This window comes from Gavialis gangeticus, unplaced genomic scaffold, assembly GCF_001723915.1.
Source record: "Gavialis gangeticus isolate Ggan-Ray unplaced genomic scaffold, GavGan_comp1, whole genome shotgun sequence".
NCBI classification, from domain to species: domain Eukaryota; kingdom Metazoa; phylum Chordata; order Crocodylia; family Gavialidae; genus Gavialis; species Gavialis gangeticus.
In genome coordinates, this window is record NW_017729022.1 from 68,602,119 (window position 1) to 68,616,261 (window position 14,143).

General features: G+C 41.3%; 1 protein-coding gene across 2 annotated transcripts in view; it reads right to left on the minus strand.

Moving 5' to 3' along the window:
- The window catches only part of RIC8B (RIC8 guanine nucleotide exchange factor B), a 66,447-nt gene that overhangs the window by 11,887 nt on the left and 40,417 nt on the right, over window positions 1-14,143 (minus strand). For both annotated transcript variants that reach the window (XM_019515334.1, XM_019515333.1), the window contains exons 4-7: window positions 10,375-10,528; window positions 5,710-5,805; window positions 2,057-2,201; window positions 202-346 (exon numbers count right to left, since the gene is read on the minus strand). In XM_019515334.1, coding sequence (XP_019370879.1) covers window positions 202-346; window positions 2,057-2,201; window positions 5,710-5,805; window positions 10,375-10,528 — 540 coding nt within the window. The remainder of the gene's footprint in view (window positions 1-201; window positions 347-2,056; window positions 2,202-5,709; window positions 5,806-10,374; window positions 10,529-14,143) is intronic.

Sequence of the window (14,143 nt, forward strand, 5' to 3'; positions counted from 1 at the left end):
AAAAAAAAAAAAAAAAAAAGGTTACATTTGAATGCAACAAAAACTATATCACAATGACAAACACTGGAAACCCTCATAGCATCTATGGAAAACACTATGCTAGCTGAGCACATACACAACTCCAAAGCTAAAAGTTATGATACAGATCCTCAACAAAAGGCAAAAAGGAGGCAAGCTACTGAAAAACAAGTAGTACTATACTTTGGCTTTGCAGATTTGTACTCTTCAGTGTCTGTATCTTCATCATCCGAGTACCAGTGATCCCCTCTTCCTCCAGCTAAAAGGCCTCTTGCTGCCAGCAGTCCTGCTGCATTACCATATCCCGTATACTTTAATAGGCTGTCAACTGCAAAGAGACACACAGATATTCACTCAGCAAGAATTTCCTGAAATCATAAAGTTCAATGTTTGTGTTATATTTGAGCCAAGCTTTTAAAAAAGTGATTTATATGGTGATGAGTCTACTCTACATAATATCTGAACATTTGTTTAAAGCTAGAAGTGGAATTTATTTATTCACTTTGATAAAACTTTCCAGTTTTGATTATTTTGTTTTTAATAAGTCATAAAAGATAGCACATCCAGGTTGTCTGTCAATGGTAAAGTATGTACTCCTGGAGTACAGACCTACAAACAAATTAAGTTAATGGGCTTACCACCAAAAGCTGATGCACCCATAACTAGGGGGTGACAAAATTAAACTAATAGGCAGTAAGTGTAAAACTAACAAAAAAAAGTTCTTTTTCTAATTAAAGTGCGGAACTCATTGCCACCAGATGTTGTGGAAGCTGAAAGTTTAGCCATATTCAAAAAGGGATTGGACATCTCCTGGGCAGAAAGCTGTATCAACAGCTATTGAGCACAGGAGTTAGAGGTACAGCTTCTGAATCAGAACTTCCTAGACCTTAGATGCTGAAAGCTGAAAGTGAGAGAGGAACAGTGGAAGAAACCCTGGTCCTACCCAGGTCACTCTCCCTTTCAGTATCCACCCTGTCACTGTGTGACATAGGATACTGAGAAAGATGGACCTATGGTTTGACCCAGCAAATGGTAGTTCTGATGTTCACAGAGCTAAGCCCTGGTTGGTGAAAGCTAAAATAGTGAAACTTATCTATGCTGTTTCATTCATTATGGGCACATGAACAGTTACTGCAGTTAGCTGTTCCATTGCAAGACCTCCCTATCCAACTCACTTAATTTGATTACCTATCCATACCTTAACCCTGGAGAGATCCATATCCTAACCCTGGAGAGGAAGGTACAGTCCAGCAGAAAAGCAAGGAAGCCAGGAATCCAAAAATTCAAAATGCTGGTTCTGACAATGACAACCCTCTGTGGTGTGGGAAGGCTAAGCTTAACTGTTTTAGCTTTGGTTACCAGGAGGTATAGACACATGAACAGTTGCCACACATCAGCTATCCAATGGTTATGTATTTAGGGTTCCTCATCAATAGAAATAAAAGAACAATTTGCTTTCTAACTGGGCCCTGATGGTTAGATTAACACTGGTAAAAGGACTTCCAAGATTAAAATGCTGCATACAAACTGAGGAAGAATGAAGGTTGGAATTTTTAAAGGTGCCTAAAAGTTGGGAATGAACCTCCCACTGAAAGTCAAACAAGGTTTGTTTGCTGAACTTCCTTTGGCTCCATTTGGAAACTGTAGCCACAGCTGCTTAAGTATTGTTAGTGCAGCTTCTACTGTTGGGCCTTTTAAATTTCATCCCACATGCACACTCCAGAGGATCAAAACAGCTTTCCAACATCTACTGGTCAAAGATTAGAGCCACTGACAAAAACTGTGAGAGAGTTCATCAAATCATTTCATATTTGGTCAGTTTGCCACTCTTTTCTAATCACTGAATAGCTACTCATTCAGTGAGCTGCTTCAATTCTGTTCAACCTAAACATTATCAAAGCCAGAGGCATTATTTTAGCAGTTTTTAAACTAATGGTCACATCAGAAACTGTAACAGTTGCAGAGACAGGGACTATCTTTCTAAGGACTTCTTGGGATAAAAGGAAAAGGGAAAAAATAAAGCACTCTGGATTTATACCTCTCTCTTTACAAAGGACAAAAAGAAATTCTGCTGCTAGTTGCTTTACTCCAAGGTCGACATGTGTCATAAGGCGCACAAGTTTGTTTCTTACTGTAGTGCCAACTTCAGGACGATTTGTTACATCTCTTAATGGAGGCAATACCTAGAAACATGAAAAGGAGAAAATGAACACAGCAATTCATTCTTGACAGCAACTAGCAAAGTGAACAGGAAGGAAAGGTTATTAGTTATTTCCCAAGAGAGCAAGTACAATCAGCTTAAATCTCAACCCAGAAAAGCAGCGATTAGATAAGTAGGCTGGCTACAATATAAAGCAGAACTTCCAAAGGTAAAAAGAGCACAGCCAGCTGCACTGACTTCCTTCAATCCTCTGTAAAGTTCCCATGAACTCCAGCCAGGATATACTTTGGATCCTGTTCTCTGATCTTTATCCTTGACTGTCTTTTAGACTATCTTCTCTTTTTTCTAATGCAAATAATAGATACTCCAGATATCTATTGATTAATAACCTGCACCAAGAGCATTATCATCTATCTTACTGCTTCAGTTGGCATAAACATAAAAGAAAATTGAACCCAAGTAAGCTACTACATCATTAGAGTTGTCAGTTGGTTATACAGAAGACTTAATACACTTTGAAAAATCCAAACCCAAACCAGAATTTTAGCCAACAGCTTTGCTATCAGATATCTCTCAAACTGAATTTCTGCAAATTTGAAAAAAAACCCTCCTTAAAAAGAGTTGTCTGGTAAACAGATACAGTTAAGTTCCTCTGAAATACTTTACAGATAATTCTACTTATCTCCAATAAACATACTGCTTGTTTGTACTATTTTCTCAAATTTTATTCTTAGTGTTACACATGCATAAAGATGGAGTCTTTATTTTTAAGATGTCATTTGGCTCTGCTCTTATTCCTCACTTGAAGTTTCAGATGGGACATACAGATGACAGTGAAAGTCTATGGAAATTTGCACTTCTTAATCATGGATTTTTAAAAGCACCTCTTTGACTTATTATAGTTGACAATGATGATGCATTTGTTTGATTTTTTTTTTAAATTAAGGCTACTCTCAACTTCCCATTATAACATTCTTTTAAAACTGCTTATATTATTGGCAAACTTCAACCATTTGGGCTTGAGAGGTTACGTGTTGACTGTCTGCATCAAGCTGATATTCCCCCCCCAAATGTTCTGCCAAATCATTTAACCCTTTGCAGCTCAATTTAAAGCCTTGGAAAATTCAGTTTCTGCACATGCAATAAAGTACTTCGTAAATTTCACCAGCTAAAATCTGAGAGTTCTGGCCTCACTGGACTTGTCTACACATGCATTTGATCCGGGATCAGTTTACTCCTGAGTAAATGCTCCCAGGCAGGCATCCACATATGCAGAGAAGTGGGAGCAGATTTGCTGCTAATGGCTGCAAACTGCTCCCGCTTCCTGGGGCCTTGCCACTGGGTGCTATGCCAGGGCCTGGCAGGGAGCAGTGGGCTAGGAGACAGCCATCTCCTGGCTGCAGCTGGGATGTTACACCCTACCCTTAAGGGCTGCTTGCTGCTGGGATGGGGACAATGTCCCCCTGTCCCAGCAGCAAGAAGCTCCTGTCCCTGGCTCCTAGATCAAGGGCAGGAGACTTGGAAAGAGTTGCAGGGGAGGGGCAGGTCCCAACACCCTGCCCCAATCCACTGGTTGGGCAGCTAGCAGTTAGCTCATTGCTAGCTGCCCCACCGGCAGAATGGGGCAGGGAGCTGGGACCTACCCCACCCCTGCAGCTCTTTCCAAGCCTTGTGCCTTGGTCACACAATCACAGCACAGGGCTGGGACCTGCCCTCAACCAGGACAGGTCTCAGCCCCCACCTTACACGTAGGGCAGAGACTGGGGAGCCTGTTCCCTGCTCAGCTCTATGAGCACAGAGCTGGGTGGGAAACAGGTTAGGAAGCTCATTCCCCGTTAAGTTCTGCCAGTGCAGACCTGGGTGGGGAACAGGCTGGGGTGCTTCTTCCCCCACTCAGCTCCATGCTCACAGAGCTGGGCAGGGAACGAGCTTGCCAGCCCCCACCAGCAGGCAGCTCCCAGCTCTGCACCATGGGCTCAGTGCTGGAAGACCTTTATCTCCCAGCCCGAACTCATGGGGCTCAGGCTGGGAGACCTTATCTCCCAGTGACAGCTCCATGGTCATGGGGCCAGCGCTGGGAGATCCTTATCTCTCAGCGCCAGCTCCGTGACCATAGGGCCAGTGCCAAGAGTTCCTTATCTCCCAGCACTGGTCCTGCAACTGCAGAGTGGGATCTCCCATCCCCCCAGTCATGTTCTCAGAGTGGAGGGACTCGGAGCTTCGTGCTACTGGGGCACAGGGACATAGTCCCTGGTGGATGGCTGACTGAGAACAGATTTGCTCCCAGTCAGGCGTCTACATGAGTGCTACGGTGCAATTACTAATCGAATGTAAATTTGCAGATAGCAAACTGACTCATGATTAGCAAGGTTTACTGCATAGTAAACAGGTGCATGTGTACATGTACATGTTTACTTTGCAGTAAACTATGCTATTGTGCAGTTAAGGATCTCATGTAAATGCACCCACTGAGCACTTGGGCCTCTCTCAGCATCTTGTATGACTGGACCGTACGTACATCAGCCCATGATCCAATCAGCCCATGGCCACAGACGCAAAGCTAGACTTTCTTATAATAGCTATTTTGGACCAGTACAAACAGCTGGGAACTTGTCTCTTATATGTTCTCAGTGATACCTACCCATGACATGGAAGAGGGAAGCATCAGATTAGAATGCAGAGGAGAGAAAAGCAAGACTGATTAGGGACAAAAGGGAGGAAATTAGGACCAAGTCTCAGGAAACTAGAATTAAGGAAGCTGTGGGGAGACAGAAACCAGGAATGGCTGGCAATAGGGAGCCAGGGCAACTTAATAGAACAAGATTAAACAAGGCGCCTGGGGCAAAGGCTAGGATTGAGGGGCAGACTGGTTGAGCAGCTCAGACAAAGAAATCGACTAGCTTGGCAAGGAGACTGGATGTAGAAGAGTGCAACTCTTGGCAGCACTTATTGGTATGCTCACAGCAAATACGTTAACGCAGCTAATCCTGCTTCCAGTTCAGGAGCTACCAAACATGGCATGGATATAGTGTTCAGCGCAGTCCTACCCTTGCATCATAGGGATGTACCCTGGTTTTCCCATAGGATCCCTACTTCTTAGACTGCACAGGGTGGATTGTTTAGGGACAAACCAAGGTTGTATAGTGACTGTTTGCAAGTCCTCAGCCTGTCCAATCAAGTTTGGCCTTAGAGGTCTACCTGAATTCTAGCATTCCAAGTTTTAGGGCTTGACTCAAACTTGAGTAACACTCTTTTAATATGGGTGCCAGAGAGAGAGCAAGAACAGCAGAATAAGTGATAAATCACAAATTAACATAGGTTTGAATTGGACAAAAGCAGCCAGAGAAAGCATCTTAAAATAAGACCTCCTTTTCATTTAAATGTTCCCAATATAAAGAATTTGTGTGTATATGGGGGAAGGAAGTGGGGAGGGGGGAATACAATATTAAAATATCAGAACCACAGAGCTGGACAAGCCTGAAAGATTTTGCCACTAGCTTTATATTACGATTTGTAAATCAATATCTTACCTGAGCTTTAAGGAACTTCCTGATGTTCCTGTGAACTCGGCAACACTCTGTTAATAAACTGAGAACTGGGGTGAGACTCTCCCTGTAACTGGTTCCCTAAAATGGAATCAAATAAAAAATAAACCAAAACATGTGAATAAAACATCAGATTTCATAATTCATGGATAAGAATAAATATTTTCCTTTTATAATATAACAGCCCTTTCAATCAAATCCCATACTTAACCACCAAAATAGGAACAACAACAATCTTCTTCATTACATATAGGGGAAAAAACAAAGAACCAGATTTTCAATGCTAGATACCTACAATTGCATATACAGGTGATTATGCCAGGCATATAGCAGATGCATGGCCAATACTGAAAGATGTCCTTCAGCCTATAATAAGCAGAATGTTAACTTTTCTTGCTAGTAAGCAAGAATCTAGTTAGTCAGTTTGCTCATCCTTTCAGCATAGCCAACTCTTGGGAGAAAGGCAACAGCTTTTAAGCAACCTGAAGAAATACTATGCATCAATTCATAATACATCATGAATAACATAATATCAAACAGAAATATCCAGGAAATTCAGACTAAAACTCCTTAGCCAGAAGCCTGGTAGAAATTAGAAGCCAGTCTGCCTAGCATTACAGAAAACAGATTCAACTTTTAGTGGCATGCAAGTTAAGACAATTTTGGCAAGGCAGTTTGTTTGAAAGAATAAGTTGTTACAGCCCTACGGTACCTGTACACGAGCATGGAGGCTGCTCTGACATGCTGTAATTACAGTGCCTTGGAGCAGATTCGATTGAGTCTGCTGGATCATGACAATTACCGCACACCAGCAGCCTCCCGTGTCTTGTGTATCAGCAGCCCTGCACTTCAAAACAGTGTGGGGGGTGGTGGAACTAAAGCTCATTCAAGCGCCCTGTCACCATTTTGAAATGCAGGGGCACTGATATATGAGATGCTGCAGCGTTTTAATTAGAGGAACTCTTGGCGCCGCTCTAACTAAAGCACTGCCTCTTCACCCTCAGAGCACATGCAAAAGTGCCCCTAATGACTCCTTGTCCTCTTCCAGTGCACATCTTGTTGGAACACTAACTTAAAAGTGATTTAAAACAAAGCTGGTTCTTCTCAGAAGTGATCTTCTTTCCTCTCTCCTTCCTCCCCACATCATACAGTATACATCTTTTAATTTTTGCTTCTCCTCCTCCCCCAAACAATACGGGGACAAAAAAAGCCTCATCTTAGATTTGAGTACTGGCCAGGGCAGGTGGCAGCTCAGCTCTGGCTTCAGCCTCAAGTGCAAAACCAAAGCTGGTGCTGAGCTGCCAACTGTGCCTGGGGGTGGCTTGTGCAGCACCAGGGAGGCTCTCTGCCAGGGGAGCATGGGAGAGACTGCACCGTGGGAAGGGAGGGGAAGGCTTCTGAAACATGGTGAGAAGGGAGGGGAGACCCACTTTTACAGCAAAGGGGGAGACCATAGAGCCTGCATCCATACCCAGTGCCTGCCCCAACCACCCCTTCTTACCTTCTGCTGTGGCTCCAGCCCCAACCCAGCTGGGCCGACATACTGCTGCTCCTTCTGCCTGGCCAGGCTGAGGCTGGAACCACTGTTTGCCCTGGAGCAGACAGCAAAGGGTAAGCAGTGTCTAGGAGGGAGGAGGTGGAAGGAGTGGGGAGCAGGTAGATAAGCAGCAAGGGAGAGTAGGGGGTGGAGGATAGGGAGTGGAGGGTAGGCACAGGCACATTGGGGAAAGGAGGCCAAGGGGCATGTGGTGGGGGGCAAGTGGCAAGCCGGCAGGCAGGGAGTACAAAGGGTAGTGGGGCAAGAAGCAAGAGTCTGGTCCTTCTCCTACTGCTGCTTTCCCTGCCACAGCTGTGGGGGAGAGACATTTAAGATGACCTTCCAATAATTAGACTTTATTCACAGAAAATGTATAACAAACTTATAATTTTCCATGTGTAGAATCTAATTATTGGGAGTTGCCTTAAATTCAAAGTAGTCTTGGATTTGGATAAATAAGATAGAAATTGTAGAAAATAGGGAAGGAAGAGACCTCACAAGGTCATCTAGAACAATCTGTTCCAGAAACTTCCCTGTCTAAAGCATAAAAACCAACTCTCTGTCTGACTTACACCCAAAAACTTCTAATGATAGGAATTCTACAACCTTTGTAGGTGATACTTGCTTTGGTATATAGTCTTCAAACAGTCTAACAATTAATTTGTAGGGCTAATTTAACATATAACCTTTATGTAGAAAAGCACAATTCTACTTTATGTAGAAGAGCACAATAACGGGAACAAATTTCCATCTCAGTATATTCCAGCTGTTTCAATTTAATCAATATATACCTGAAGCTAGTCTATTCAGTCACTGCTGTGTTCTTCCATTACAGTCTTCTTTCAGGAGAACAAGGTGGTCAGGAAAAACCAACATGAACCAACAAAAGCAAGCCATGCCTGACTAATCTGATTTCCTTCTATGACAAGGTGATAGGTCCTAAGGATGGCGGGGGAAACAGTGATATACCTTGACTTCAGGAAGGCAGCTGAAACTGGTCCCCAACAACATTCTTATTAATAAGCCAAAGGAAATACAGTCTGGATGAAAGTACTGTAAGGTGGACACAACTAGTTGAATCATCATGCTCAAAGAGCAGTTTTCAATGATTCAAAGTCTAATTGGGATGAAGTATTGACGAGGGGATTCTCCATGGTTCTTTCCCGAGTCCAGTACTATTTCATACCTTCATTAATGATTTGGAGAATATGATTAAGTGCACACTTAGCAAATATGCAGCTGACAAGTTGGGTGGAGTTGCAAAAACTCTGGAGGGAAGGGCTACAATTCAGCAAGACTATGACAAACTGGAGAAATGGTTCCAAATCAATCAAATTAAATTCAATAAGAACAAGTACAAAGTCCTCTATTTGGAATGGAACAATCACATGTAAATACAGAGAGGGGAATGACTGGCCAGACAGCAATAGTGCAGAAAAGGAACCATGGGTTATAATGGACTGTCAGGTAAATATAAGCTAACAACAGGCTCTTGTTGCAAACAAAAAAGTCAAGCCAAGGGAAGTGATTCTTCTGCTCTGTTCAATGCTAGCAAGGTCTCATCTGAAGCACTGTGTCCAGTTTTGGGCTCCACACTTCAAGAAATGTAGACAAATTAGAAAGAGTCCAGTTGCGTGACAAAAATGGATTACTGGTCTGGGAAACAAGACTGAAAGAACTGAGATTATTTAGTTTGAAGAAAAGAAGACTGAGAGGGGATCTGATAACAGTCTTCAGAGGCCTGAAGGATAGTAATAAAAGAGATAGACCAGGGCTGTCCAACTTCTTAGCAGCTGGAGGGCCAACCCAGCAGGGTCCGCAGCCCCTCCTCACTTCCTCAGCTGCAAGTTCTGCCAGTACTACATGGGTGGGTATCCCCCCTCAACCCTCCTGCAATAGGCAGGCAGGCAGCTTCCCCTCCACTGCCTTGGTTGTGGGCTCCCTTGCTGGACTGTGCTGCAGGCTCCACAGCACTGCAGGCTGTGCTGAGGCATAACACCTTGTCCTGCCCCACCCTCTGAGGTAGGGGCAGGAAGTGAAAGCCACAGACAGCAAAGGGAGCCTGTAGGAGCAGCCAGAGCAAGGAGGGGAGCAGTGCCCATGGGGAGCTCACGTGCCACAGTTTAACTCTTCATGGCTCACATGAGCCCATGGGCTGCCAGTTGGACAGCCTTGGTGAGAAACTATTCTGTGACTGCAGAGGACAGGAAAAGGAGCAGTGGCTTTACATTGCAGCCAGGGAAATTTATGTTGAATATTAGGAAGAACTTTCATATCATGAGGACAGTTCATAATTGGAAAAGGCTGCCTGGAGAGGCTGTAGACTCTCTATCTCTAGAAGTTCTTAAAAACAGCTTAGGCAAATCCTTAGTATGCTTTAGACAGAGATAATCCTGCCTTGGAGCAGAGAGTTAGACTACATGACCTCCTGAATTCCCTTCCAGCCCTACTGTTTTATTATTCTATTCTACGATTGAATTTCTTTGACTTCAGTGAACACTGAATCAAGACTGTAAGTACAGAATTGAGTTCACTGAAAAAAGTCCCTGACCAACAGTTTGTTCAGCTTGGTTTCTCACACACAGGCAGACCCTCTCAGAGTTTTAACAAAAATAAAAACTTTGTTAATAAAATTTAATAAAATAGTGGTGGGGAAAGAGAGACATGAACTGTATTAATGGAACCTTGGTTCAACATAATAAGAAAGGATAGTTGGAAATCAGTCGGTTCCAGCATTTGTAAAACTGTTGAAATAACTAAGAAGAGTTACTCCCACCTTAAAAGTGTAGTTTGTCTTAATTAAATATTATATTACTTATATAGAGGTTTTATTTCTGAATAGCAGTTTCTCTTAACTGACATTTCTAATAAAAAGTATTAGCATAGCATTCCAAATGCATGAATAAAGTTAAATAAGCTACAGTTATAGGATCTTTTCAAACTCTAGGATGAAACTGAGCTGCCAGATTTCTTCATTTTGCATCATCCTTCTTCATGAAGGCTTAAGATTTTGGAGGAGGGGGAAGTGTACAGATCTAGCATTTTGACTCAATCTCTACTTCTAAGTGAATGAGAGGTCTCTTTTCTCAAGAATCCTTAGGTTTCATCCATACCTTGTCTATTCTCTTCTCCATGAAATCCAGTAAAACTTGAATGGCATCCATATTCATACCATTATATTTTAAATTTGTTTCTTCTTCAGATGATGGACTAATAAGAACATCCAAGCAAGAAACTGGAACATTGCTCAAAAGGTTGACCGCATTGCTGGAAAAGATTTTTAAAAACTTGTTACTCTCATTCAATGACTTCTCTTAAAATGAAGCCTGGAATTCTTAACAACAAATATTTAAATAATACCAATTTTTTCACCCCGCAGAATGTGGCATACCCAATATGCATTGTCCTTCAAATTAGCATTTGGTACATAATCTTTTGAATTCTTTAGGAACAGGTATACAGGTTATGATTAGGTAGTTAATATTACTACAATACTAACAGCATTTCTGATGCTGTACTAACACCCATGGAAATCGTAGCATATATGTTTATAGCATACTACTAACATGGCTCAGATGTGTAAGGAACGGAAAAATATAAACAGAGCCCTTTAAGTTGCTCATACAACCACAATTTTTTAAAATAACTTTAATTCTTTGCCATTTCATACAAGATTACATGTTCTTGCCCAACAGGTGATTTTCACCTGTGTTTCTAAGAACAAGAAAGGCCACCATACAAGTTTCTTGATCTGGCTGCATTAATATCATATGTCAGTAGGTATGTGCTCAGCATGTGTTTCAGCAACTAAGGCTGCAGACCAGCAGGGGGAACTCTCACATTGACTGCATTGCCCATAGACTTTTCTTTTTTATCCCTCTTTTCAAATACTTAAGTTTTAATTTTACATTGCTTGCATGCTACACAGGCATGGTGGCAGAATAGTTTAAATGCACAGTGTTGCTTCCTCCTAAATATATGCAGCATCTTGAGTACTTCTACTTATAATGAATGGTCCATTTTGAAGGAGGGGTTTGTTTGTTTTTATAAAAACAAACAAACAAACAAACAAAAGCAAACAAGTAATAACTCCAGAATTTTAAATACACAGTTTTAGAATAGCTGCAGAAAACTTAGGGCTCAACTCCAGTTAACACTGAGCAATGACTTACTCTACCCATAGCCTTGCTGTCTTTGAACAAACAACTCATGGGGGAAGGTTGTTTTAAACATGAGTAAAGTCCATACAATGGAGCTTTAAAGCAGATCCTCAATGGGGTCTCATGTACTAGCCTGTGTTTTACATTTTTTAAATACATGTCAATTAAGGGAAATTAAAAGTTGTTTAATTCAAAATTAAATGACACTTCCAGGTCTTTTTGTAATGTAGCTGGCGCTTCACAAGGTTTGGGTTTAACATGCGAGTAAAAACTGTTGCCGTCAGTGAGTACCATTCTTATCACAGAACAACAAAAAGATCAACTGGCTTTATGCTTCCCTAATATGATGCTATATGTCATGCAGGGGTTAAATAACTGCATTCCCCCTATAGTTGTCAGCTGATGCCTTGCTAGAGTTTATCAATGTTGTAAGCAATTTATCAAGAACAGAGTTGATGAATTGCAGAATACTGCAGGTTGCACACGTACACTTTGAAGAGATTTCCAACAACTTTATTACTCACTAAAATATTAGTATTTGCAAACCTCAGGCACAGATTAGTCACCAAGTTTTTAGAGGTTCCACTCTAATGTTAAAACGAACAAAATATTTCTCTAGTGATGGACAAACATCACTGCAGTTCAGAACAGCAGAGTGTCCCTAAGCCTGAAGAAGGGTACGTGTGCCCGAACGCTCGCAAAGCACTTTTCCCCAACTATTTAGTTGGTCTAATAAAAGATATCACATCTACTCAAAGAGTCTTGCCTGCAGTTCTTATGCCACTTAATATTATGGTTCTAATATGGTCCTAGTGAAACAAGCGTGTTTGCTTTCCATTCTATTAAGATTTAAGTTAACCACACAATACTGTTATGAATGTACACTAGAAATTGTATATTTGTTGCAAACTGTGTGTGTATGTAAACAATTGTGTATTTGTTGCAATCCTTTGTTCATTTTCTAAGCAACCAATCAGTAAAAACTGTGTTTGGTTCTGAAGCTTTTCTCCTTCCCTTCAAATGCATCTCTTTTTAAGTTATTTGGAGTATCCAGTTCCTAATAACTCACAAATAGTGAAAAACAAAACAGATTTAAATTCAACAAATATTTGGCGCCTTCAGCCTTTTCATAGAAAGTCCTATTTTTACTAGTTTCTTATTAAACAACCGAGTTCCCAAACACCTACAAAATTAATTTTATGGATCACTGTGCCTGAGCTATTCTTTTCAATAAACGAAGCCTGGGTTTCTGATCTTTGTCACTTCACTGACAGTTTTATTTGTGGTAAAGGAGTGTATGAAATTCTCTAGCTACCAGGAAGTCAGCGACTATGCACAGATCTGCACAATAGTGTTTGCATTCCTACTCCAGGGGGTAGAAATACTGCGTATATTACTCTCCTCTTTTCGGCTTCCTAGAGATCATTAATCACTGGGACATGACATCCACCCACTCATGCTCCCAGCCCCCTCCTGATATGCAAATTCAAAAGCAAAGGACTATTTAGAGCTGCTCAATGCCTTGATTAAAACCTTGTTAGTGGGCAAAAATGGCACTCGCTCCAATATGCAGTGATTTAAGCTGTTCATATTCAAATGTTAAACAATGACATGACAGAACCACAACAGTAACAACAATGAAGGCACTAAATTAGTTTAAAATATTTTCTATTGACAACTTTTGCTTATTTATTAAAAGAAAAAAATAAAATTGTGGTTACTGTGACAGTTGGGGAGCAAACCCAATTTCAGGGTCCAATCCAATATTTGATGCTAGCATAAAATACATCTATTTTATTTTGAGTATTCACAGTCTGCATCTTCTCATACAGGACTAATTTAAGAATCCAGATATGGGGGATATGGATTAACTTTTTGGAGCGCCCACTGTTGAAAACTGGATCTGCATTTTAAAATGTTACAGTTTAATCTTCTGAATAGCAATTCTAAGGAACATATTTATGCCATCATGATGCCATACAGTGTTAGCTCAACTTTTCATTTCAAAAGTAATTTTTATTTTATTTTGGGTATTGCCACCCCCTACAGGCTCTGCTTGGAACCTGCCCCCACTTCCAAAAAAATAGAATAAAATAAAATAAATGATCTATATCTCTATGTATATCTATGAACAGAGCTTTATATATGTGTGTGTATATACATATATGTATATAATACACATATACTATATCTATCTAACTCTGTTCTCGCTGGTTCACACTTCATCTATAGCAATTAAAAAAAATTACAGTGAGAGTCTACTGGAGGTAAAAATTCTCTTGATGATGCACAAACCAGGAAATAATCCAGCTCACTCTTTTTACAGCTTTATTGGTTAAGCAGTGCTAATAGAAGCTAGAGAAATTTTATTTGGTTTTTATTGAAAGCCCAGATCTGGAATGTAACCGTTGCATTTACTGCTTATGTTAGAAGAGAGTTGCTAAGTACAGACATTCAAAAAGCCCCTGGAAGAGGTGCTCAAACTTATCACGCTTTACACAAAGTGCAATAAAGTAGAGCAGGAGCCAACTGAACAGATGTTCACTGTTGCTTGTAGCCTGCCTGCATTGGCCACTGCAGGCACTCCCAGAAGGCTGCCAGAGCAGCCCTCTCCCCAGCCATGCCCCCCCCAGCCTTCAACTGTCAGCAGTGGCTGACGGGGAAAAGTGGGGGAAAATCGTGCAAGGACTGCAAAGGCCCCCCCACAATTTAGTGGTTGGGG